The sequence below is a fragment of the Apteryx mantelli genome, chromosome 28 (genome assembly GCF_036417845.1).
Source record: "Apteryx mantelli isolate bAptMan1 chromosome 28, bAptMan1.hap1, whole genome shotgun sequence".
Taxonomy (NCBI): Eukaryota; Metazoa; Chordata; class Aves; order Apterygiformes; family Apterygidae; genus Apteryx; species Apteryx mantelli.
The window spans coordinates 3801434-3824646 of NC_090005.1; the positions used below are offsets into that span (position 1 = coordinate 3801434).

The 23213-nt window shown below is 45.5% G+C and overlaps 1 protein-coding gene across 6 annotated transcripts in view; it reads right to left on the reverse strand.

Annotated features, from left to right (window-relative positions):
• Positions 1-23213, reverse strand: part of KANSL1 (KAT8 regulatory NSL complex subunit 1) — a 108719-nt gene that overhangs the window by 82288 nt on the left and 3218 nt on the right. For 3 of the 6 annotated variants that reach the window (XM_067312208.1, XM_013958376.2, XM_013958373.2), the window contains exon 2: positions 4219-5605. In XM_067312208.1, the coding sequence (XP_067168309.1) occupies positions 4219-5522 (1304 nt within the window). In that variant the 5' untranslated portion in view covers positions 5523-5605. Of the gene's footprint in view, positions 1-4218; positions 5606-6967; positions 7117-16942; positions 17033-23213 lie in introns of those variants that run through there. The other 3 variants (XM_067312207.1, XM_067312204.1, XM_067312205.1) reach the window with 3 other exon arrangements.

Here is a 23213-nt window from a genome sequence, read left to right on the forward strand (position 1 = left end):
TTCAGTGCAGGACTTTGAAAGTAGTGCTGACAAAAGCACGGGCTACAGAGAGAAAAAAACAAAACACTTCATCACTACTCTGAGTCCAACAGTTCTGAAATCTAGGCAGCACAATGTGACACAGCATGGGGAGGAGTCAACACACATGGCTGCAGAATGATTCACTGCAGCACTGAAGTGCAGAAGGCGCTCAGATTTCCCACCAGTAAATGGGGATAATTATAAATTATGCTTAGGCATCATGGCCATAGGCATCATAACAACCACGACTGAACATGCAACACCGCCTGACCCTTGTAAAAGATGGCATGACAAGTTAGTCACTAGAAATTTCAGTTTACTCTCAACAGCTTGTTGTAATTGCCATTAAAACAATGACTTTCCAGGTAAGAAACCTGACAAAATTTCTTTAAAAAAAGACACTTTCCAATTAAACATTTTTTTCACTAGCTTTTTACAAAGTCTCACATGATACCCAGACTGAAGTCAGGAACTGGAAGAGACTCAATCACATACCACTTATCAGCTGATTACTACATCACTGCTCCACGTAGGTAATTAATCGGCCAAAAATAACTGTCAAATTCTGATGAAACTAGTCTACAGCCAAATGCAAGACAATCAAAGAAACATGAGCAGTCTGCAAAAAGCAACTACTATAAAGATACATGTGCCACATTCATAAGTACTAATACAGAGCTATAGAAATACTAGAAATTTGCTTATTTGCTCAAAGATACTATGGCATCACCTTGATCACATACGCCAGAGCCCCAGCCAACAACCCTCCTGCACCGAGAGGAATTCACATGTCCTGCTCCAAGTGATAGTCCCTAAACAATAGTTCCTGATCCTATCATGTTGACAAGCGGTATTTGGGCCCTTTCAAACTAGTATAGGTTTTAAAGTCCCAGCAGGCTGCTGCCTATGGTCACACTCAGCTAAAAAAAAGGTCAGTAAGACTCTCTACAGCAGAAGCTCCCAGCTTGCCTTAGCCATCATAATGCTGAGGCAAAGCTTCTGCTGCTCCCGAACTCTGCCACCACAAACACTTTTGAAGCAACACATAAGAAGCTCTTAGCTGTCAAGTAAACAGTTGCATATTATTATTCTGAGAGCAAGTGAAATGTCATTTGGTAGTCCTTAATCCAAATAAATCCAAGAATGCACCATGAACCAATCCTGTCTGTACACACTTTCTTTCCCTATTAGCCGCATGAGAACCAGGAGCGTCTGGTTAAGCCAAGCCCATACCTGGCAGGGCTTCCCAACAAAGGAGGTGTAACGAATACCTCCCTGCTTTGTTTATGCATTACATGATGGCCTGGTTATCCACTTGAGCGACAGCACCTGCTTGGGTAGCAGGTCTGCGAGTCCTTTAAAGGCCCTACCAAGTTCTGGTACGTCTTCTGCTACTTGAAAGATGCAGTTCCTCAAGGAGACAGTGCACTATAGCAAAGATCAGGCTGGCCAGAACAGTACAAATGCTTGCAAGTCCGTCCTTGACCAGATACTGATTCTGGAATGCCACCATGCCAGAAAAACTCAAAGGTCAACTCTTATCTAAGCATGATGTAAACATTTTGTTTCTTTTTCATGCTTCTACTTGAATCCCAAAGACATTTATTGCAAGCAAGCTACAAGACACAACATCCGTAGCACAGCTCTCACTAGTCTGGAAGAAGGGACTTCGTCATAAATCAGACAGTCCACCGGGGTCTTCAGCTGCCTGCAAAAAATTTTAGGGAGCTGGTAGGTTTCAGGCTAAGCTGTAACAGGTATTTATGCTTCATACTACCATGGCAGACCCTTGGCTGCAGCAAGTATTTTATTAAGTAGATTGAACTAACAACAGCTCAAATTGCTGACATAGACTTCTTCCTCTCCCATTTACAGCCACCGAGAAGTACAGCCAGTGACTTCCTCAACTTACTTGGATGATCCAGATAATTTAAAAAAAAAAAAAAAGTCTATCTTCAGAGGAAATACCAAAGTAAGAGGAAGACAGAGTTATCAAGCAGTCCCTTGGGGGAAAGGGCATCCAGGAACAATGCATACCCAAGGGGTGCTGACTGAGGGATGAGACAGAAGTTTTTCACAAGGTTCTTAATGACTATGATACACTCATTAAGATACTCAGTCTCACTACTGAAATAATGAATAATCAGGGTAAAAGCCCTCCCTCCAACAAGTAAAGTCAGCAAGCTGCAAAATCTGGCCATACTCAAACAACTCTGCAAAAAGCCTTCACTTTTCTATGCTCACACAAATGTAAACCACTGGTTCTGTACAACAACCTGGCCCAAGGCAGCTTTCCAGTGGAAAAGTTAGCTCTTCCTCTTCCTGTCCCTTTTGAAAAGAATGATATTTAGATGTACTCAGATGTAGGTGCTAGTTCTTAAGGAGTTCCAGTAACAGGCACAAACATGCCTCAGTTCAGCCTCAACTTTAGTAATGCCAGACCTCGTGCAGGCCCAATGTCAAAGCACTCATGCCAGCAGGACAGTCAATGCTGGAAAGACTAATTACTAAATACCCACAGGCATAAACTTCAAACTAGGTTTGGTGGGCCTGGCCTAGATGCCAGTATGCATGCACACCAGCTTCTGAACCTATAGACAACAGAAGGATCATTCTTTTTATTAGCTTTAAAATCACTGGCTTTTTAAGAGTACTCATGAGGCTGGGGAATTTAAAGGCATGACTAACACAAAGGGCAGAAAAGTCAGCAAAGAATTTCACGCATCATGTCTCTGAATACCACACTTCCTCTAGGGATTAAGATGAGTGGCAAACAAATTTTATTTTGCCAGACAACATGTGAAGTATAACTATGAAATCCATAACATGGGAAGTTTGATATTACTTTAGACAGACAATTTCAGCAAATGCCTCCTCTAATAACAAGCTACAATATATAATATTCAAGAGCTATAATATATATATTTATCAGCATTTGTCTATATGAGACTGTTTTTGGAGGATGTTTAAGTTACCGAGTACAAGAAAACTACAAAGGGTTCCCAGACACTGTTCATGCCCACCTACCTAACTGAGCAAGATTTATGTCACACGGTACTTGACCAGCCACTAACATTACTTTGGACAACAGGTACAAAAATAGATTAAGTTATTTCTCCACAGAGATCTGAGAACACCCAGAACAGGCCAGGCATGCTAACAGTTACACAGGGACGTAACATATTTCAAGTCTTGATTAGAAAAATGTCAGCATTCCAGAAAGGACCACTTTTGACTGTTGTACGGTGCATTTTGTTGACAGTAGCTATACGTCACAGACTGAGGTTTAAGTTCAATAGGTCCATCAGTGTGGAACAGATCATCTACTGATGCAAGCAAGATTTTACACAGACTGAACACAGAATATGGCCTTTTAAGAGATTTGTTCAAAATACCGTGGTAAGCACTCTTAGGGAAAATGCTTTTCTTTGGGAGAAAAAATTTCCTTTGTTACTTGACCTGTCTCAAGACCTTTTCCCTTGATGATGGTCTTCCTCCTCCACGCACAAATCGACAGCTAATATTTATGCAAATAGCATCCAGTTAACACCTTAATTATGAGGCTGCTGTTGTCACTTAACACAACTCACGCATAAGAGGAAAACTCCCAACAGTAATTTCCCAGAGGTTCAAGAAATTGACACACTCATTTTACCCTTCCACTGGCACTTGGATCAAATCCTTTCAGAGATTTTTTTTTCCATAGGCAGTTCATTTAAGGAAAAAAAATAATTCCCCAGTCAGGATTATGCTGCCAGCTACAAAGAGTCAGACTGACCTTACTTTATATAACTAGTTTACAACAAAGATTCCCACCATAATAGACAAACATTTCATTTCAGAAGACAGGTCAAACATATAAGCAAGCCACTGGAGAGAACTGTTTATAATATTTTGGGTTTGTATCTGCGATATGCTTGAGCTGCTCCAGCCAGCTAGCATTTCCAGGACTTGCCGCTCCGCAACATCAACGACTCCTGTGTGCACGAAGAATTTTACCTTAAATATCACACATGCTGCCTGAACTAGGAAGTATCCTACAAACCACACCACACTAGTTTTAACAAATACTCCTTCTTGAATCCAAGCCCATCAAAGAAAAGTAAAATGTTCTTGCAAAATCCAGATTTTCCATCTGCCACCTTTCACCTTGCTCTCCCCCCCACCAGAGGTAAACAAAGCATTACTGCTACTCACAGTGGTACATGGGGTTGTTCTGGGTCTGCTTTGGTCAGTTCCTCTTCTTCAACGTCAGACTCTCCTCCCGAGCTGCTGTCAGTGACATCCGAGTCAAACGCCTGTTCGCTGGATCTCAAGTTGGCCATACCACTGGCTGTGAATCTCTCCAGTTCTTCTGATACTGAGTCACTCTTCAGAAAGCTGCTTAGACCTTCTGAAGTAACTGTCTCACTTGCAGCTTTCCTCAAGGCTGCTTCCGCCTTTCTGGTCAACATCAGCTGGCTCCGATGCCTCAGGGGGTCCAAATTTGGAAGCTTGCTCAGAGTTTTCTCTAAGAAGCCACCCAACTGCTGCTGGATGTGTCTCTCCACCTGCTTTGCCTGCACCACCTGCAAGCGTTTCTGCAGCCTGCGAGCACGGTTCTCAATGTCAGCTTGCCGTCGCAGCAATGCCCTCGTCCTCATCTCGGAGTCAAGAGCACTGTGGTGACTGGCCAACAGGGAAGGTTTCTGCTCCTCCAACTTACTGCTCCCGAAGTCAGAGCGACTATCAACACTGGACAACCTCGTCTCTCTGCTGCCACCCTCGAGCACCCGCTGTTGCTCTGTGGAATTATGGGAAGATTTGTTTGCAGTGCTATTATTGCTAAATGGAGTTGTGTGCTCTGCGTCAAGGCTTCTATGTGGAAGAGTGCAATTGGTCAACCCGGTCTTCAAGTCCCCCAATTCAGAACCTCCTGCATTATAGTCAACACCCTGGAGGGCAGCAGAAGGGGGAGCACACTTCCCACCATTCAGAGAACTAGAGTTTTCATGGTCTGAATTGGTACTTTTGGCCAATTTCTTGGCCAAGCCATTTACAGGCGCTTGTGGGAGAGGTGGCTGGCTATTAGTACTCATTGGTTTTAGATTCTCCAAAGTAAATTCCAACACTGGTTGCCTCCCCAACAGATCACTTGTTTTCAAGAAGGACTGAGATAAGAGAGAGTGAGATTTAAGGACTGTCTGCTTGTTGAAGACTCCTTGCAGCTTCAGAGGCTCTTTTGAAGAAACAGATGTTACATCCGAGCAGAGATAAGAGGCCACTAGCGGCTGCAGCTTGCCCAGCTCTTCCTTCGTAGAGTTGTTTCTGAAATCTAAACTGGGATCCTCCGGAGCAATGGCTTTCCTTTTGGTGCCGTTGGCAGCCAGGAGGATGTTGTTGGCGTTGCCGTTGCTCTCGGCACTGCCAGGCGACAAGGTGGAGGACGGGGGAGCCAGCTTGAACCGGATGTGGTGAGCTTCAGCTGCTGCGTCAGTGAGAGCGGGCGCCATCGCAGCCATTCAGCACAGAGAGACGGGAAGTCCAGCCTCTCCCGGTGCCGAGGCCAGCTCCACTGCCTCTCACTGCCTCGCCAGAGGGCAGCCTGGAGGAGGGGAGGGAAGACAGAGAGAGGGAGTTAGACATCATGCTTATAGGAAATAAAATAAACAAGACAGGCAAAAGCAGTGAGACTTAGTGACTCAATACTCCTGCAAAAGCCACGCGCGCTCCATGTTCAGGACAGCATCCCCCCTCTGCAACCACCAGCCTCGTCCCGAGCAGAGCCATCCGGGTACCACGCAGGTGGGGGGGAAAAAAAAAAATAGCAGCAATAAATAAGCTGGTCCTCAGGATCTTCCAGAGCTTTTGCTTATAACTTATTCTCATCTTTCAGTCCATCCACCAAGCACACAAGCATACTTCCAGGCCCCCATAAAAGGTTTGTCTCTGGTCCCACCCAGCCCGTTGTTCAACACCACCAGCTCATCATCTGCATCTTTAAACCCCTTGAGCTATGCCTATAAAAGGGTTTTCACTACTTCTGCTGCCAACTAGGGTTCACACGAAATGACATATATGAACTAGAAATTGCAACAGAGACAGGGCTTCAGAGGAACAAATCGCCATATGCTCAGGCTGCTAGTGGCTAAAGCTACCCCGCAATCCCACATCTAGCAAGGCAACCCCACTGCTTCCCGGAAAGCCATGGATTTTGAGAAAGTAGCTTCCCTAGTGTACGTGAGATCTGCTTCCCCAAAAGCACATTTCAGAACAAGCCAGGTGGTTTCATGTTAGCTATTCCAATTTCTTATTCAAAAACATGGATAAAGATTAACCCACATGCCCACCATGACGGAGTTGTTCTACATTGTGACTGTAATAGTAAGTCACTGTCTTAGCTAGATCAAAAACAGTTAACAGAAATAACCAAGACATTTTATTCGCATATACTGCAATCTTTTCTTTCCTGGGTGGCAAGTTTCTGGTCACTTGCTTTCTTGACCATGCCAGCATTTTTTTAATGCTTTTTTTTTTTTTTTTAATGCATTCCCATAGCCCACAGAATGGACTATTGTAACAGTGCAACAGTTATTTTTGCTTCAAAAGCTATATAGTACCTTCATAAGCTATTTCAAAGTCAATTCAATAATAAGAAATTGCCCTGGTCTCCTGCCTGATATACCAACTCTCCAATTTCACATAAATTTGCATAAGCTTGCTGTAACTGTTTGTTAACACACCCCAATGACTAAATTAATATACCATTTTGTAGGAAAAATGAGAACTAGCTGAAGTCTGAAGTCATTGAATGAGCAAAATATAACACAGTTTTGTTTCTAGCTTCATTTAGCTGCACCACAGTTGGTCCCCAGTGTCAGACCAGCCACCTAAGCCAACCTATAGAGTTGCTTTTAAATCTCATTTGAGTTGGCTCTCATCGCACTCCTCTGCCCCCTCTATCCACCTTTTCCTCCTCATGAACCTTCAAGGACTTGACAGAGATCAGCATCCTCCTCCTCCTATGCTGGGAATCAAGTGTTTCTCTGAGGTCAGACCAGTAGCAAGCCAAGCAGAAATCCCAGATCTCCCAAATGCAGCTCTGGGTTCCACCTGCTAGTAATGACAGAAATAGCAGAGTATTGATAAGTGCTGACTTCTGGGAATATGCAAGACTAGCAGAGATGAAGCCTTTTTTCAACTGGTTCCTTAAAAAACACACACAAAGGCCACACGACTGCACTATCTGCCCATCCCCACCCACTCCCAACAACAGGGACCACAGACAGACATCAGCGCTCAAAAACACTAAGCAGCTTTGAGTTTTTGTGAAAAATCGGAGGCAAGTTGGAAAAACCAAATCCACACACACCCTACAGAGGGAAGGCCTGCAAAACAAGCTCGAAGTTATTTTTCGGTTTGGTTTCTATGAGCACGCACGTTGGCCAGCTGGCAGGCCTATCACTAGGTCCACATTCAGACCAAGCTACAGTCTTGCTCACTCTCTTGACAAACTCATGGTGAGCCTACACAGAGAAAGAAGACAGGGAAGAAAGTCAGAAAAGATACACTCAGAGGAACTGATGGAGGGAAAAAGGAAAAAAAAAAAAAAGATTTGAAGATCTTGTAACAGAAGCAGAGACACTAGAGATGATTTCAGAATTTCGGACTTCGTAAGTCCCCTGCTAACAGAACTTATTTTCTAATACGACTATACCCTGTCCTTGCTGAAAAAGCATACTGTATGCCTAAAAATTTAATGCACACTGCATTGGAAATGGCTTTCAATCATCATTTGGGTTCATAAAGACTGAACATGATCCTTCAGCAATAAAAACATGAAGATCACAGCTCTTGCAGGGAACTTTCCACTTGTAGCAAAGACACCCTTGGGAAAGGAGGGAGGAAGAGTGTCAGAATAAAGGGCTTCCCCCTCTTCAGCCTCCTACCAAGACCTTCGCTAATGATACACATATACTCGGACTGTTTCAAAAGATCTGCTGTCAGTTCTGCAGAAACATGCCCATCCATCTTCCAAAGTAAAGCTCTAGATCAGTGCACTGTATTACGCTCATCACTGCAACACCACAAGACATTGACAGCAGCTTAAGAAATACCCAGACTGTAAGACAGCAGAAAAACCTGCACTTGGCGTGGAATGCGATGATTCTTCACAAACAAACTTGCACCATATCGTAGCTGTTTAATAGCTTACCGAGCCTGAAGAGTACCTTTAATTTTAAATTACTTTTTAAAAAGTAAAATTGTAGGTCATCAACTTAGTTTTATTAAGAGCAGAAGTAGAAAACAGAAGAAAAACTTTCATACTACCTTTTCCTCCAGTTTAGCAAAGTCAGTTTAAAAAGAAAATCCTCATATTAAGCTAGTGCAACCCTGTTGACAGGCAGCTGTCTTAACTTCACTTTTAGTGGGATGGACAACACTTAAAATTCTCTGAAAGTCTGGAAATCCTCCCTTAAGAACAAGGCTTTGTTCCAGAAGCTTAAAGATGACCTCCAGAAGTTGCTGGGTGGTTTTTTTTCCCTTCTCTTCTTAAAATAGTCCTTAAAAATTGTCTGTGTGGTGGACACAGCATGGTTTCTCGGACACTGAATTCAATCTCTACTGTTATAAACCAGATTTGAAAAAAATATTAAGGAACACTTGTAAACACGATTTTTGTCCCCTTTGTTCCTAGGTTTTAGTTGTTGTTAAAGTCCTATTACAGTATCAGTAATTTCTTCCTAACAGAAAGTTTGGGCATGTGGGGGGAACATCTCTTTTGGGGAGTGAGTAGAAGAAATATAGAAGAGGAAAAGGAAAGAATATAGACATAGTCTGAGGTTCTGAAAGAGTTCTGCCAATTACTCTAACAAGTAGCCAGTTGTTCCAAGTCTTTTGCCTGCCTCTAGGACTCAAAACCATGGTGGCAAGTTCTCCCCAAACCGGTATCACCGTGAAAACTATCAAATTAAAGGTAAGCACCCGCCGGTCCCCTTTTCTGGTGTTTCTTTGCCAAGGGTCTACAGCTCCAAACGCTGAAGCCGACAGGTGTATGATCTGCAGTAAGAACAGAGTCTGCTGAAGTCCTGCTGGCAGTCAGTTGTCCGAGTAAAAGGGTGACTCAAGATTATTGCTCCAGTTCAATGATCATAGGGTGTCTGCTGTAGTGCCACCTCCAACCCTGCCCTCAGCAGCTGCAGCAGGATGCCTGGTGCACATTCCTCCTTCTAGATTTCTCAGAAACATATGCAAGAAACTTTTTCTGCAAGGCCAACATGGAGTTGACAGTGTTTTAAAATAATACTCAAAATCCACATGCACGTTCTTGATTTTTTACTTTAAAACTAGAGCACTGCCAAAGCAGATTGCATTAATTAACAGAGGAAAGATGAAAGACTCTAGTAAGCAGTTAAAAACGGTGTAATCACAACTCACTCATCTTCACTCACTTCCTGAAGAGTGCATGCAAGGCAACCAAAGGAGGAAAAGTGGCTGAGCCTATTCAGTCAAGTGGCTTCACCCACAATTCCACGTGAACAGCACTAACATTCAGATTCTTGCAGTGTTTTTCGAACATGGAGCAAGGGGGAAAAAGATGGATGAAGCTGAGGCAACGATGGGATGTTGGAAGACGTACAAGGAATGCATCCAGTCATGCTATACTCTGGAAGAGCTATTGGGTCGCAACACCCCTGGAAACCAATCCTTTCAGTACACTGACTTATGCAGCACTGTTTTTAAAACCCAGTTTTACAACTAGACACTTAAAGGAAAACTGTGTTTCCAAGCACAGCAATGTGGTGCAACGCCTCAGAAAATAAGCCAAAGATGAATGTGGAAAGTTCTGCTTTCTAAAGGTGCTGTGACAACAGATGGAGCGATCGGGCACCTGTGTTTCCAGTAATGTTCACGGAAAGATCTGAAAGAGAGCTGCAAGTCCTGGAAACGGGAGCTATCAATAACCTCTCTTTTGCCCACCCCATCTAAACTCTCAAACTACTTCCAGCTTTCTTCCCAAAGGGTCTTCAGACCCTTCCGCTAGCATGTCTCTCAGCACAAAACCAGGAGTCACATCTCAACTGTTCTCAAACTCCTGAGACCTTTAGCTGCCTGGCTAAGTCATCCTTGCCTTCAATCCCTCCCAGCACCACTCAGCAACAGCATTCTTTTTTTCGATACCACATGCACCTTGTATAAATTTATATTCCCTGAATTACAATTTAAACCCTTGACGTTCGCATCCAAAAATTCCTCCGCATGCTGTTTAGTTTCATCACATGCCAAACCACATTCAGATTACTCTTCGTAGTTGTTTCGAGGCCTCCTTACTTTCCCAGATCCCCTCCTACAAAGCACTTGTCCAAACCCACTCAGGCACATTTCCCCTTTTCCTAGGACTTGCACTAGAAATGAAGATAGAAGAGTTTACATGTGATCATTCGGAGACTGAAGTTCTCAACACACACGTGAAGAATAACCTCAGCTCCATGGCTTACATGCAAGCCTCCCTTTGCCTGACTACATGACCACCCGCAAACTCCTTGATCTCATATGTTATGTCCTACCTAAAGCACAGGCTTTTGGAGAGCAGCTAACCTCCTCCTCAGGCTACGATGCATGTTTGAAGGTGCCGTTGAGCAAAGGACAATCTACCCTGAAGGAAGTGAACATTATACCAATTCCCACTTCCCCTCTTTCCCCCCACCAACCAATTACAACGCAGCCAAATCTTGAATCCATGTGGTCACAAATGGATTTTAGAAAAAGCTCGCTAGAATAAAATCCCTATACACTTTATTTCACAACCGAAATACATCATCTAAGCTTCTAAACTCAGCAAACCACTTAAAATGCAGGTACTTGGCATATAAGCTAAAACCCTGAGCCTTAGAAAGACTTTCCTTATCCAAAAAGGCACATCTAATAGAAATCACACATATTAGACATGATAGATTCTCTACCTGCCTTTTGTATCACCTTTCAATGTTTTGTAGTTGTAAGACAGATGTTTGCCAATTCAGAGAGATACACATGAGAAGTAACTCTCAAAGCTTTAATTAAGAAAACGTGACAAGTACAGGATGACAAACTTATTGATAAGCCAGCTATCATGTGCAGTTTGGCAGACAATGTGCTTATAGTGACCTACATTTGGGAAAGAGGCATTTTTCAATATTAATTTTAAAAAATGTTAAGAACATACATAAGAATTGCAGATTTTTAAAATATATGCACAACTGTCTTCCACATATATAAACACAAAAGATTTGCACCTAATCTCTCTGGAAAAATAAGGATTTTAACACTAAAAGCCTCCCAGGAAGTGGTATTCTGCTCTGGAGCCTTTAATGAAGATATTATGGAACTCCATGTTCATAGCTTTTGTTTCCAATCAGAAGCACTCCTGATTAGAATAAAAGCTGTCCGTTTCCATTTGCAGGTCCGCAAAACCAGCAGGGTCTTCTGGTCAACTCTAGAAACAGAAACCTAAGGGCCTACATTATACCTCAACTTGAACGTCCGTATCTCCATTTTCTTCAAGTACGATTTTCTGTTACGCCTGTGAATTCCAACTGGATATAAATAAAACTAATCAATTGCATAATTTGAGGTGCAGAAGCTTTATCAATATGATGTCAGAAAGTAAAACAAAAACTGTAAAGCAAGATTAATTGTCATTTCCCAAATCAAAAGTCTGGAAAGTCTGATAATTACAAGCAAGAATGCCTTCACTTGGTAAATGAAGTAGCTGGCGGAAAAAATAACCATTGCTTTTAAGTTACTGCTCAGAACAAAGTTACAGTTTGCAGTCAAATAAAAAGAAATGTGCTTTAAAAAACAATGGGACATTTGCAGAAAGAAGCAGCCTGACAAAGCACTAACAAAGACAAAAACAAGCTTTAATTGTGAAATCAATGTCTCCCCCCCATCCAGCATCAGAGAGGTTTTCTTGTTTTTCTTTCGCATAACCTGGGCAAGTTGCCCAGGAAATATGAAAACCTGAACTCAGGACTCAGACAGCAAGTTAAACAAAAAAACAGAATAGTCCCTTAATTTTAAAAGGCATATTTTCATTCACTGTGTACTATTATACAAACCTTTGCTCAAAAGCATACAAAAATTATTGCCAAAACTTTTAACCCCAAGTAAATGACACTACCTTAATACTTCATATTTCAAAACACTGCATGAAAACTATCACTATAAAAAGTCTTTTGGAGTGCCTCACGTTAATCATCCATGTCCTCAAAAGGAATAACACAACACAGAGGATCAGAATTAAGCATCCCCAGTCACTAGATCCCTGCCCAGCCCAGTGGACCAGTCTCCTGCCAAGTTTAAATACCTTATTTTGAATGGAGTTTATAATACAGTTCTCCAGGATATGCACATTCAGCTAACTGCAGATGTCAGCTTTTTTGCTTCTCAAGATCTCACAGGAAAGACAACAATCCACAAAGACTGTCATGGCAGCAACTAAAAACAAGACGACACGGACTGCAGCGCAGAGGTACTCGTTTATTAGAAGATGATGTCCAACCACGCATCACAGGCTCTTTTTTATGGGCCTGTGATATGACATGGACTTAGCTTGCCATTTCTCATTTAGTGCAAGGCAACTCAATCATAACCTTTCCCATCATGTCCTCTGTCACTACAAACCTCGACAGAAAGTTATAAAGATTTCAGAGAGGATTCGTAAGGTTGGATAGAGCGAAAATCTCTGAGGTCCATCTTCTGCTAACTTGTCTGAGGCCTGGAGAAGCTCTCAATACAGAAGCAGACATTTCAGTTAATTTTTTTTTTTTTTAAATAGCTTAGTTTCTTAACACTTCCCTTTCCACTACCTCTACAAAAAAATAAGTTTGCAGCAGATCTGACTAAGGAGCAGACAAAGATGTGGTCTGTTCATGCCGACAGCTACTCCCATTTCCTCTCCTTAGATGCAATTTTGCTATCATTTTTCCTTGTTTATACAATAAACAGCACAGTTTCACCATTAACTCAGATGCTGCACTGTCAGAAATCTGTCCTCCAGAATTAAGTCTTCGTGACTATTAGCATATCCCATTTCATTGTTTGTCTCATTCTCTAAGCTGAGTTATAGCTTGGCAGTCATCTGATTAACAGTGGTTCACAGAAAAAAACCCAAACAAGACAAAAAAGCAAAAAAAACCCCACCCCACCCCACGACACACTTATTTTCTAACTTTCTTTAGAACCTGAACAATAACACCGTCCTCCTCTAAAAACACTAGTCTGAACTCAGCCTGAAGAGGACATAAACAGGGTATAATGGAATTATGTTTATTGAAGTACTGCATCACCAGGACTTTTGCTGATTTGAGTATGACAACTCCTTGCCCAACTGAGAAGAAACAGAAAGCCTTTATTCTAATTTAAATGATTTGTTATATAAAACCGCATCCTTGAAGACACAGCTAAACTGCTATTTACAAAGCTGGAAAGGATTCTCAAATCAAGAAGCATTCTGAAGTGTTTTTTGCTTTTCATTCCAGATAGACATTGTATTCCTGGAAGTTAGGAGCAGGGACATGGTATTTATAAAATGCAGCAGCGGAAACGGTGCTTCTCAGATCACCTGCCATTCTGACTGTCCAAATGTTAAGAGGCTCTTTTTAATAAAAACTATAAACACTTTGAACATGAAGGCATACGTGCAGAAGTTGCACATTATTAGGTCTAATCAGCGAGTGATCCAACAGAGACATTTCCACTAAATTAAATTCCCATTTATATAGAAGTTGCCCCACCTCTCTCACACAGAGTCCAGTCTTAAAAAATAATAATAATACAAAATCAGGTGCTGTTAAATGGGGAGAGGAAGAAACATCACTGAACTTGCACTTAAAAATTAGTCCCAGAAAATATTAAGATCCTCTCATCAGAAGAGGAAAATGATATGAAGTTTTTTGTTCGGTTGAGGTGGAGGGTGCAAATCAAAATTACATGCTCCTCTCCCCACCGCCCCAAGCCTTTACACTTTTTCTGCACTGTTAGGACCTGAGAAGTCTTCAGGCCTTATCTTCAGTTCACTATATATTAACTCTTGTCCTCCCTGGAAAAATCTTCTGAGGTTCCTAAGGACACACACCACACGCTGTCTAAGTAGAAAAAGGGTGGAGTGCAGAAACTCCAGAGACATTCTTTGTTCAGAGCGTTCATTAGATAACGGCAGTTGCGTTCACAAAAACACAGTTATAAACAGAGCAAAAGGAAGTGACTTTGGTCAAAGGACTGCTCAGTTTTCACCCCTGACTTTCGTGATGTCAGAATTTCACCAGTTCTCCAGTTACCGTATGATCTCTGAAGACAGATGAGACTTGAACATTTGGGGGGGGGGGGAGGCGGTGGGGAGGAAAAGAAAGAAAAGAAAGAAACACATAGCCACATCTGTCTGGTCATCTGCTGCTTTATCATTTATGAAGAGGGAACACAAGTCATCCTCATTGCTAAATCATTACAAATCAGCTATAACAGTATCATAACCGAGTTCCACAATTAACTGTACTTGCAGCATATCAAACCATTAAGCCCTGCACAGCTGTGCTACCTTGGCAGTATGGTTACAAAAAACATGCCCTCCCTCCCACGCCAAAAACACGCTGCCCGGATCTTGTCTCCGACAATGGCCAACAGCGGATACCTAGGGAAGAATAAGCAAGCTTCCTGGTATCCTCTTCCAGGCTCGAGTGCTCTGCAGCTCTGGGGCTTTCCCAGGTTTTATAGCCCCTGTACCAACTCAGCTTCAATTTTCCCTTCACTAATTTCAAAGGTGGTTGACTTCTCAAATAAAAAAAAAAAAAAGAAAGAAAGAAAAAAAAAAAAGATTGTGGTTAAAATCAATTAAATGGCATCGCTATTCCATGTGAGATGAAAATGCAAGAGGAAGAATGCACTAAAGCAGGAGAAGAGGCTTAAAGGTTCCTCCATGAAAACAAAGACTATAAAAAGGACAAATGTGGTTTAAAGAGAAAACGCGCATACGCAACCCTGTAACTGAATTCATAACTATGGTGGTGGTTTAGTCACACACATACACACACACACACACACACTCGTAACACCTCAACTGCTCCTCCCCCCCGATGCGTTTAACATTCATATTGGTAACAGGACAGGATCACAGCTGAAGCACTCCCCTACTTTCATAACGCTAACTCCGAGAAACTGGCTTTTACCTTGTCTTATTTTTAGATGCACAAATCACACTGTACGCAACACATGACATGATGTAACTGCTAACACAGAAATGGCCCAAAACAGTTCAGGATATAATGGTCAGGCAAAACAAGTAATAATAATAATAATTAATAATAATAATAATAAAAAAAAAGGAAAACAGCAGTTCCTCCCATACCCTGGCCAGTTTTACTGAGAACTACAGTTTGTCATTCAAGCACATTTTATGTAACAGCCAATAATCTATACTGCCTGTGTTTTGATCCACCTGTACATAAATTTAATTAGCAGAAGGACTACATTTCCGTGTGTTAGAAGGATCTGCCTTTTTTGTAGAAAAAATAACCCTAGTTTCTATTGAATTTGCCAGCTACATTTTTTTTTCTTTGACAAGACCCTCATTTACATCCAAAAGCAGCCAAATTTCTCTGCAACCAGCACCGAAAGATGCTAATCCCACGAGGAAAGCCAACGCACTTAATGATCACTAAAAGCATTTAAGGATAGCCATGCTCTTTAAGTTTGTTTTGAGGGGAAAAACAATAATAATAATTTCGGATTGGCAGGAACGTTTTTACGAATAAGCGGCCAGGAAGTAAATACTCGAAAAATGGTTCAGCAGATCAAACCCGTATGGAAAAATTAAACTATGCTACACCCCGAGAGAAAGGGAAAGCACACTGACACATCCGCGGGTCACGCCAGTGACAGCACGGCGAGCACCCCCGGACACCAGGACTGCCCCAGAGCCCACGACATAATATTTTCCATGCCGGATTTTGGGATCGAGGAGTGCGATGGGGCAAGTTTCTCGCATGCACGCGTTTTGCAAGATTGAGGTTATGCAATTTTTTTTTCTGTTTACTTTTAAAACTTCGCGTATGCCCCCCCCCTCCCTCCCTCCCCCCCCCCACCGTCGCCGGCGGGTTTGGGAAGCGCCGTCTCCCCCGCCGCCGCCCCGGGGGAGCGGGGCCGGGCCCGGCCGCCGCGCTCGGCCCGGGCACGGCTCGCCGCGGGGCCGCCGGCCACGTGAGGGGCCCGGCCCGGCCCGGCCCGACCCGACCCGGCGGGACCGGCCCGGCCGCCCACCGGGGGGGCTCTTCAGAAACAGGCCGCGCCGAGCGCCCCGCCGGAGGTTTCAATTTAAAGTGGCGCCATCACCACCACCCCCCCCCCCGCGCCGCCGCCGCAGCCCGCCCGACCGCGGAGCCGCAACACTCGGCCGGGCCGGGCCGGGCCGGGCCGGCGCGCAGGCACTGGGCCGCGGGGCGGCAGGTTGAGACAACGCGCGGCGCCCGGCCGCCGCCGGCCCGCCCCGAAGCGGGGGCCGCGCTCGGCCGCCGTCCCCCCGACCCTCCCCCCCCCCCCCGCCGCGACCCCCCGTACTTTACCCGACGGCGCGGCCGTCCGCGCCTGGCACCGGGAGGGGCGCGGGGGAGCAGCCTCCCGCCGGGCGGAGAAGTTGGGGCCGCGGCGGGATTAGAGGGAGCCGGGGCGAGCGGCGCTCGGGGGCGGCGGCGGGCGCAGATGGCAGCGGTGGGGGCGAGCCCCCCGCGGCGGCCGCTCCGCCGAGGCGGCCGGAGCCATTTAAAGTTGCCTGGCTGCCCCCGGCCGGGTGCGGGTGCAGTAACAAAGGGGCAGCGGGAGGGAGGGAGCGAGCGGGCGGGCGAGGGAGGGAGGGGAGGAAGGAGAAAGGGCAGCGGGCGGAGGGGAGAGGGAGCGGAGCGGCACCTACCACGTGATGGAGCGGAGAACACGGTCCGGGCGGATTCGGCCCCGCACAAAATGGGCGCAGTTTGCAAACAAGCCCCGGCCGCGGGGAGCAGCGGCGCCGCAGCCGGCACGGGCGCCGCCAGCCCCGGCTGCGGCCCCGGCGCCCCCCCCCGCCCGCGCGGGCCCGCCCTGGCCGCCCCGGCCGCAGGGGGGGATGGGCTCGCCTCCTTCTCCCGCGGCGGGCGCGCGGCGGCGGCGGCCGCAGTCCGGGCTGGGGCGGGCGGGGGGGGGGGGAGAAGCTGCCCCCCCACCCCCGGCTCGGGGCGCGCCGGGGAGCCGCCGCGGCGAGCCCCCCTGCCGCGAAGCGGGGCGGGCCCGGCGGCGGAGCGCTCGGCGGCGGTGCCCGCGCGGGGCGCGGCGGAGCGGGCGCTGCGGTGCTTTTCTTCTCCCCCCTCTCCCCCCCGCTCCGGGTGAGAGCGGCGGCGGCGCGGCTCGGAAAATGGCGGCCGGGCTTCTTCTCTGCCCTCCCCCTCCCTTTAATCGGAGAATGCACCGGAGGGGGGGGGGAGGGCGGGCGCCGCAGCGCCCCCGCCGGCCGCCGCGCGCACTGCGCCCGCGCCGCCCGCGCGCCCGCAGCCAGGGGGCCCCGCAGAGCTCCCGCCGCCACTGCGGCGCAGCGCCGGGCGCCCGCCGCGCGGAGGAGCTGCAGTGCGGGAGGGGCGCCGGGCGGCCGCCGCCCCTGGGGCCGGGCGGCGGCGGGGGGCGGCGGGGGGCGAGGCCGAGGCGGGCCCGCGGCGCCCCGCCGCCTATTGTCCGGCCGCCGCTGACGCTGCTGCAGGCGGCGGCCCCCGTGCAGGCGCCGCCGCCGCCCGCCAGGGGGCGCCCGCCCTCTCCCCCCCCACACGCGGCGCGGCGCAGCGCGCAGGCGCGGCAGCACGCCCGGCCAGCGCACCGGCCCCGCTCAAGGACAAGGTTGCGCAGGGCCGCGCGGGCTGCCGGGAAATGTAGTCCGCCCCCCCCCCACCGCCTCGCGCGGCCACGTGCCTGGTGCCGGCTCGGCCCCGGCGGCTCCGCTTGCGGCGGGGCTGCGGCACCGCGGCGGCCGGCACCGCCCCCGCCCCCCCCTCCCGAGGCGGGGCAGCCCCTAACCAGTGATCCGCCGGCGCTCCCGCTTCCCCGCGGCGCCGTCCCGGAAGGGGGGCACCGGATCCGCAACGGGGGGGGGGGGGGGGGGGCTAAGAGGCTTCGTGCGCGAACTTTAGGCATTTGACAGGGTTTCTCCCACCATAAAAAAAAAAAAAAAAGTTAAGTATCTCAACTGCTACTAAACGCAGAGCCTCAGCAGCCTACTTTATAGGCTTATTTCACATTCATAATGCCAGACTCCTGAGCATTATTTTTAAAAGTTCCTCCTCTATTCCCACTACACGTTAAAATATTTAAAGCCAGAACAGCGTCAAGAGGTGTTACTGCAAAAGAAGAGCCCGGTCGTACCTGGTTTTGAGACATTTTGCCACACTAGCCACCACAATTCTGTGTACCACACGGGTAAGTTTGCATGCTTGCAGAAGCAACGTCGACGTACCACGAACGCTTGTGCATATGTGAATCTGCAGCCCCTAATGTCAAGGGCTATGAATAGACTTTTTAGCAAATGCAATAAATAGATGCAGAGTTGGAAACCTTGGGAATGTGTCATCTGCAGCATAATGGAAAAGGGCTTCTCGAGATGATCAAAAGGATTCTCCTTTCTCCTCCTCCTCCCAGCGACCCCGGAGCCCCTGCGTGACAAATTCCATCTCACTAAACACACAGGACTACCAAGGGGCAGCAGAGCAGAGAAGAATTAGTTTGGGACTGCATAAGCCATTTCACCTCTTTGACCTTCAGTTTTGCCATTTGTGAATGGGTGACACTGATCCCTCTCCTGTCGTAGCTAGAGCTAATGAGTACACACGTTCACCTGACACATTCAAAGTACCACAAAACTGCTAAATATTACTGCCAAAGACACTCTCTCCCCCTCAGGCGGGTCCACATGTCAATTTTGATTTGCTATTTCATCTAAACACGCTACTTTCTCCTCACTACAGTTATACTGCCTCTACAGTAGGAATGCAGTTATGCCAATATAAAGGTGCTTTATATCATCATCATTTGTCTGCAAAGGAAGAAGCTACAACAGCATATGCAGTTATATACTGGCATAGAAGAGTACCTGCCCTAGGGAGTTAGGCTGAAAGCAAAATAAAAGTTGTATTATTTCAGCTGCAGAGAAAAGTAAGACCTAAGAATACCGATAGCTGGCATGGCCAATCAGACTGGTACTGGGCTGGACTAGTTCCTGATCTGGATTTTGCAGTGTACTTGGACAAATTTCTTTCCTCCCTTTGCCACAACTTCTATCACTGTAGAAGGGGGAAAGCAATGTTCCCCTCCTTTAAAAAGCATTTGGAGACACGCAGCCCAAAGACACTACATAAGAGCTACCATTACTCTTTAAAATCCAGGGTACTGCTTAACAAATCACACCCTAAAACTAATTGCAATGACAGTTACATCTACTCTAGAGGGTAGATATCGTCTGCTGACCAACAGAAAGGGTCAACATTTAGCACATACTTAAATGTTGTTCAAGAGAAGGGTCCAGTTCAGGACAGAGGACAGGCCAATGCTGTATTTTATATGCCCTGGCAGAGCTGCATGCAGCCAGTTCTGCTCCTGTGCATGCTCTGCCCTTTGCAGTCATAGTTCTCCCCTTCTGCACAGCAGATTCCCTGTTCCAAGGGACCAGTTATCATGCCTCAGCAATTCCACGCAGAACCCAGAAAAATTAGTCCAGAAACCCTGAACTGGGCTTAAACTCAAAGATAAGACAGTGCCAAGAGGGACATCAGGACAGTGTGTTATCAGCAAACCCATATGCCGTAGAAAACTGGATCACACAGAGAACAGGCTCCCTTCTTAAGGGTAACAGAAATACTATTTCTGAAAGAAGGTCACACGACGAACCTGGAGAGCAGCTTCCTGCTTTCTCCTGATCCATTCCTCCCCACCACAGTCAGACAGCTTTTTAGGAAACCAAGACACTGGACCAAGGTAAGATCCTACAACAGCATATGATTTTTAAAAAACAACCTAGAATTCAGTTCCGCTAAAAAACAGAAGCAGCAATATATGCATTTATATACTAAAACGGTTGAGGGAGGGAAAGGCTTTGGCAATCAGTTGTGGAGGAAGTTTAAAAAAAAAAAAAAGTCCTGTACAAGAAGTTTTAATCTTTTCTTCATTCTGCAATGCAGAATTTTTTGCTAACCAAAGAAGGCCTAACCAAAAGTCCAGATCTAACTTGACAGTCTAGCAGAGATCTGGATTTTCTTGCAGCACAAATCTACAACTTGCATCAGTCAACATGATCTGGAGATGATACAGCAAAAATTGCTGTTCATTCTAAAACAATACGACTTTGGCCTTTGACACATGCCTTTTTATATCCCTTCCAGTCTCCATTTTCCATTCAAAACACTACTGCAACATCTTCTCCAGGTCACCTCGCTACTCATGACTGCTTCTCTATCACACTGAGCACAGGCCAACGACCTTGATTTACATCTCATCTGACAGCTTCCTCAGAGGCTTCTGGTAGATAACCCCTACCCCTACTCTACCAGCAGTACCAACCTCCCTTGCCCATGAGACCCTGGTCCATTAACTACTGTTGTGATGCCCCATACGAACGAGAGGAGCTCTCAGCACTGAATCCACATTTTTATGGTATCACCCTTTAAATCTTTCTTTGAAATCACCTTCACCTGCAAAACTTCACAAACACACAAACCATAAGGCATGGTATATGGTGACATAGGTACTAAATCAATCATCATACCCAACTGTCACCTTGTTTTCCCCACACTTATCTATTGTCTCTTCCTATTAATCCTCATGACATGCTTTGATTGTTCAGTTCCTGAGGCAGATTTAGAATTTTTGCTTTGTGTATATATACAGTAACTATACGCATAGAGGTACATATATGAAGAGAAACTTCTGAGCCTACAAAGAAGCTAGATCAGTTTGAGAAGCAACCCGAAGGCAGAGAAAGCAATGGCCACCAAAGTGGCCACCGAGTAACAAGACTCCCTACAGATGCTGCTCCTGGATACGACTTCAATTTTTGCACCCTGGTTTGACTCTTAGTTAGATATTCTAACAGAAAGCAGCAAATTCAAATATTGGTGGCCCCTGAGGCTTCGGAAGATGCAAGACTTGTCTAGTTTAAAGCTAAATATAGAGAAGCTGCAAGAACAACAAAAAGACCTTTGCAGTCATCACTGCTCTTCAGATACTCCTTTTCAACATTAAAGAAAATGTACATTCACTTTAACAAAGGCATCCCTTAACTGCCTCAAACATGGCACTTTCCAGCTGGCTATTCTGAAAACATCCACCAAAAAGGAAAGAAAGAGTGCAGAGCCCTGAAAGAGAGAGTAGAGCCACATTCAGGTAATTAGTTCAGAGGCTGGTAGCACTCACCAATCCACACGTTAAGATCAGGGAGGCATCTGATGTATCCTAAACTCTAGCTATAATGGTGATCACTGGTCTGCCTTGGGGACTTTCACATCAATGGATACGTTTTAATTTGCTTGATACAGACAGGAAATGAATATATTATTCATTCAAAAAGCTGAGTGATCCACGTAAAAAGTAACACCGGTTGTTTGAAAATGACACTGATGATTTAGATTGAGTCATTTGACGTAGTCAGTCATCGTTTCAAGGAAAACATGTGTTGCATGTTCTCATACTGGAGAGTCTACTCCATAAAATACAGGCACTTCAAGGTCACCATTTTATTGTTATCCAGACCAGCAGGGAAATTATTTTCATCTTTTGTGAAGTCAAGGGGCATTCATTACTAGTAACATAGTTATAAGTTATTTTAAATCAATTACGATTTCAACTGTAAAACATATTTATATGGTTTCCACGGGGATGGGAAGCTGGGAACGTAAGACTATTTAATGAAGGTAACAAACTAACTTCACCACTGTATTTTTGAGTCACTGCCAAAGAAGTTGGTCTCCTCGTGCCAAAAAGTACTCAAATACTCCACACTGTTGCATCAGACCGATTTCAACAATGTATGGTAGTGCATGTTTTACAGAAGACCTAACTTCTCCAGGTCCTTCTGGGAACTTCTATTTGTACCAGTTTGGGGAATACAGTGAAGTACCTTCCAAAGAAGAACAACAGGCTGAGCACTCACAGCAGAGCAGAGCTCTCACCTTTAAATTGTTAGGCCAGTTGGGAACTGATAGCCTGGTTTTATCAGCTTGCAGAGCAGAAGGTAAAGCATCCAATTCTACATTTAGTTGTAACCCCGTATCATTTACTTCCACATAAGTTGCTAACAATGTTATCGTGTTGGCTTAGATCCATCCAAAACATACATGTGAAGCTGTACAAAAGGTGTAAAAGTAAGTCTCAGATCTGATCAAGTTTCTTGCATATTTACTTAAGAAACACAATGATGACAGAAATGATGGGGACATTTCTTTAGGGACTTGCATTAATGCAGGTCAGTATGTTTTGGGTAGAGTACAGTATACGATCCCAGACATTTAATGGTGCAAGTATTAAAGGAGTAAAACAAAATATAAATGAGTAACAAAATTATAAATAAAGGTGATAGCACACTTTAAAAATTGCATTACTTCCATTTCAGGTTATGAGTAGTTATTTCATGAAGAGAAAAAGGAAAAAGGAAAAAAGAAAAACACAAGAGAAATGTTATCTTGCACTTACCACTGAGAACCCCATGTCTTATAAAACCACGAGACATAGGCCAAGTTTTGGGGACAACGCTTTTAAATCTCAACACTGAAATCTACCTTACAGAGGCTTTATAATTACAGCACAGACATTTTACCCCTGTGCTTTTGCTGTTAGTAGTAATGCTCAGTTCCACTGTACGGAAGAGAAATAGTTTAAGGAATTCTCACGTAAATAAAGTTAGAAGAACTAGTTAGGTCTCGTTAGGAATCCCAGCGATTTGTGACAGGTGTGGTGTACACTGCAAGAAGTATGGAGGTGGGAGGAAGACCAGATTTATACCTACTGCACAAATCAGCCCTGCTTTCCTCCAGTTGGAAAGTCTTAACGTACTTCCCTTTATCCTTGGCAAAGGAAACCACAGGCTGTGCCTAAGGCTCGTGAACACCTTTGTAGATTTGACTTGCTACAAATATTGCACCTCACACTCCTCTTCAGAGTCAACAGCAAATCTGAGA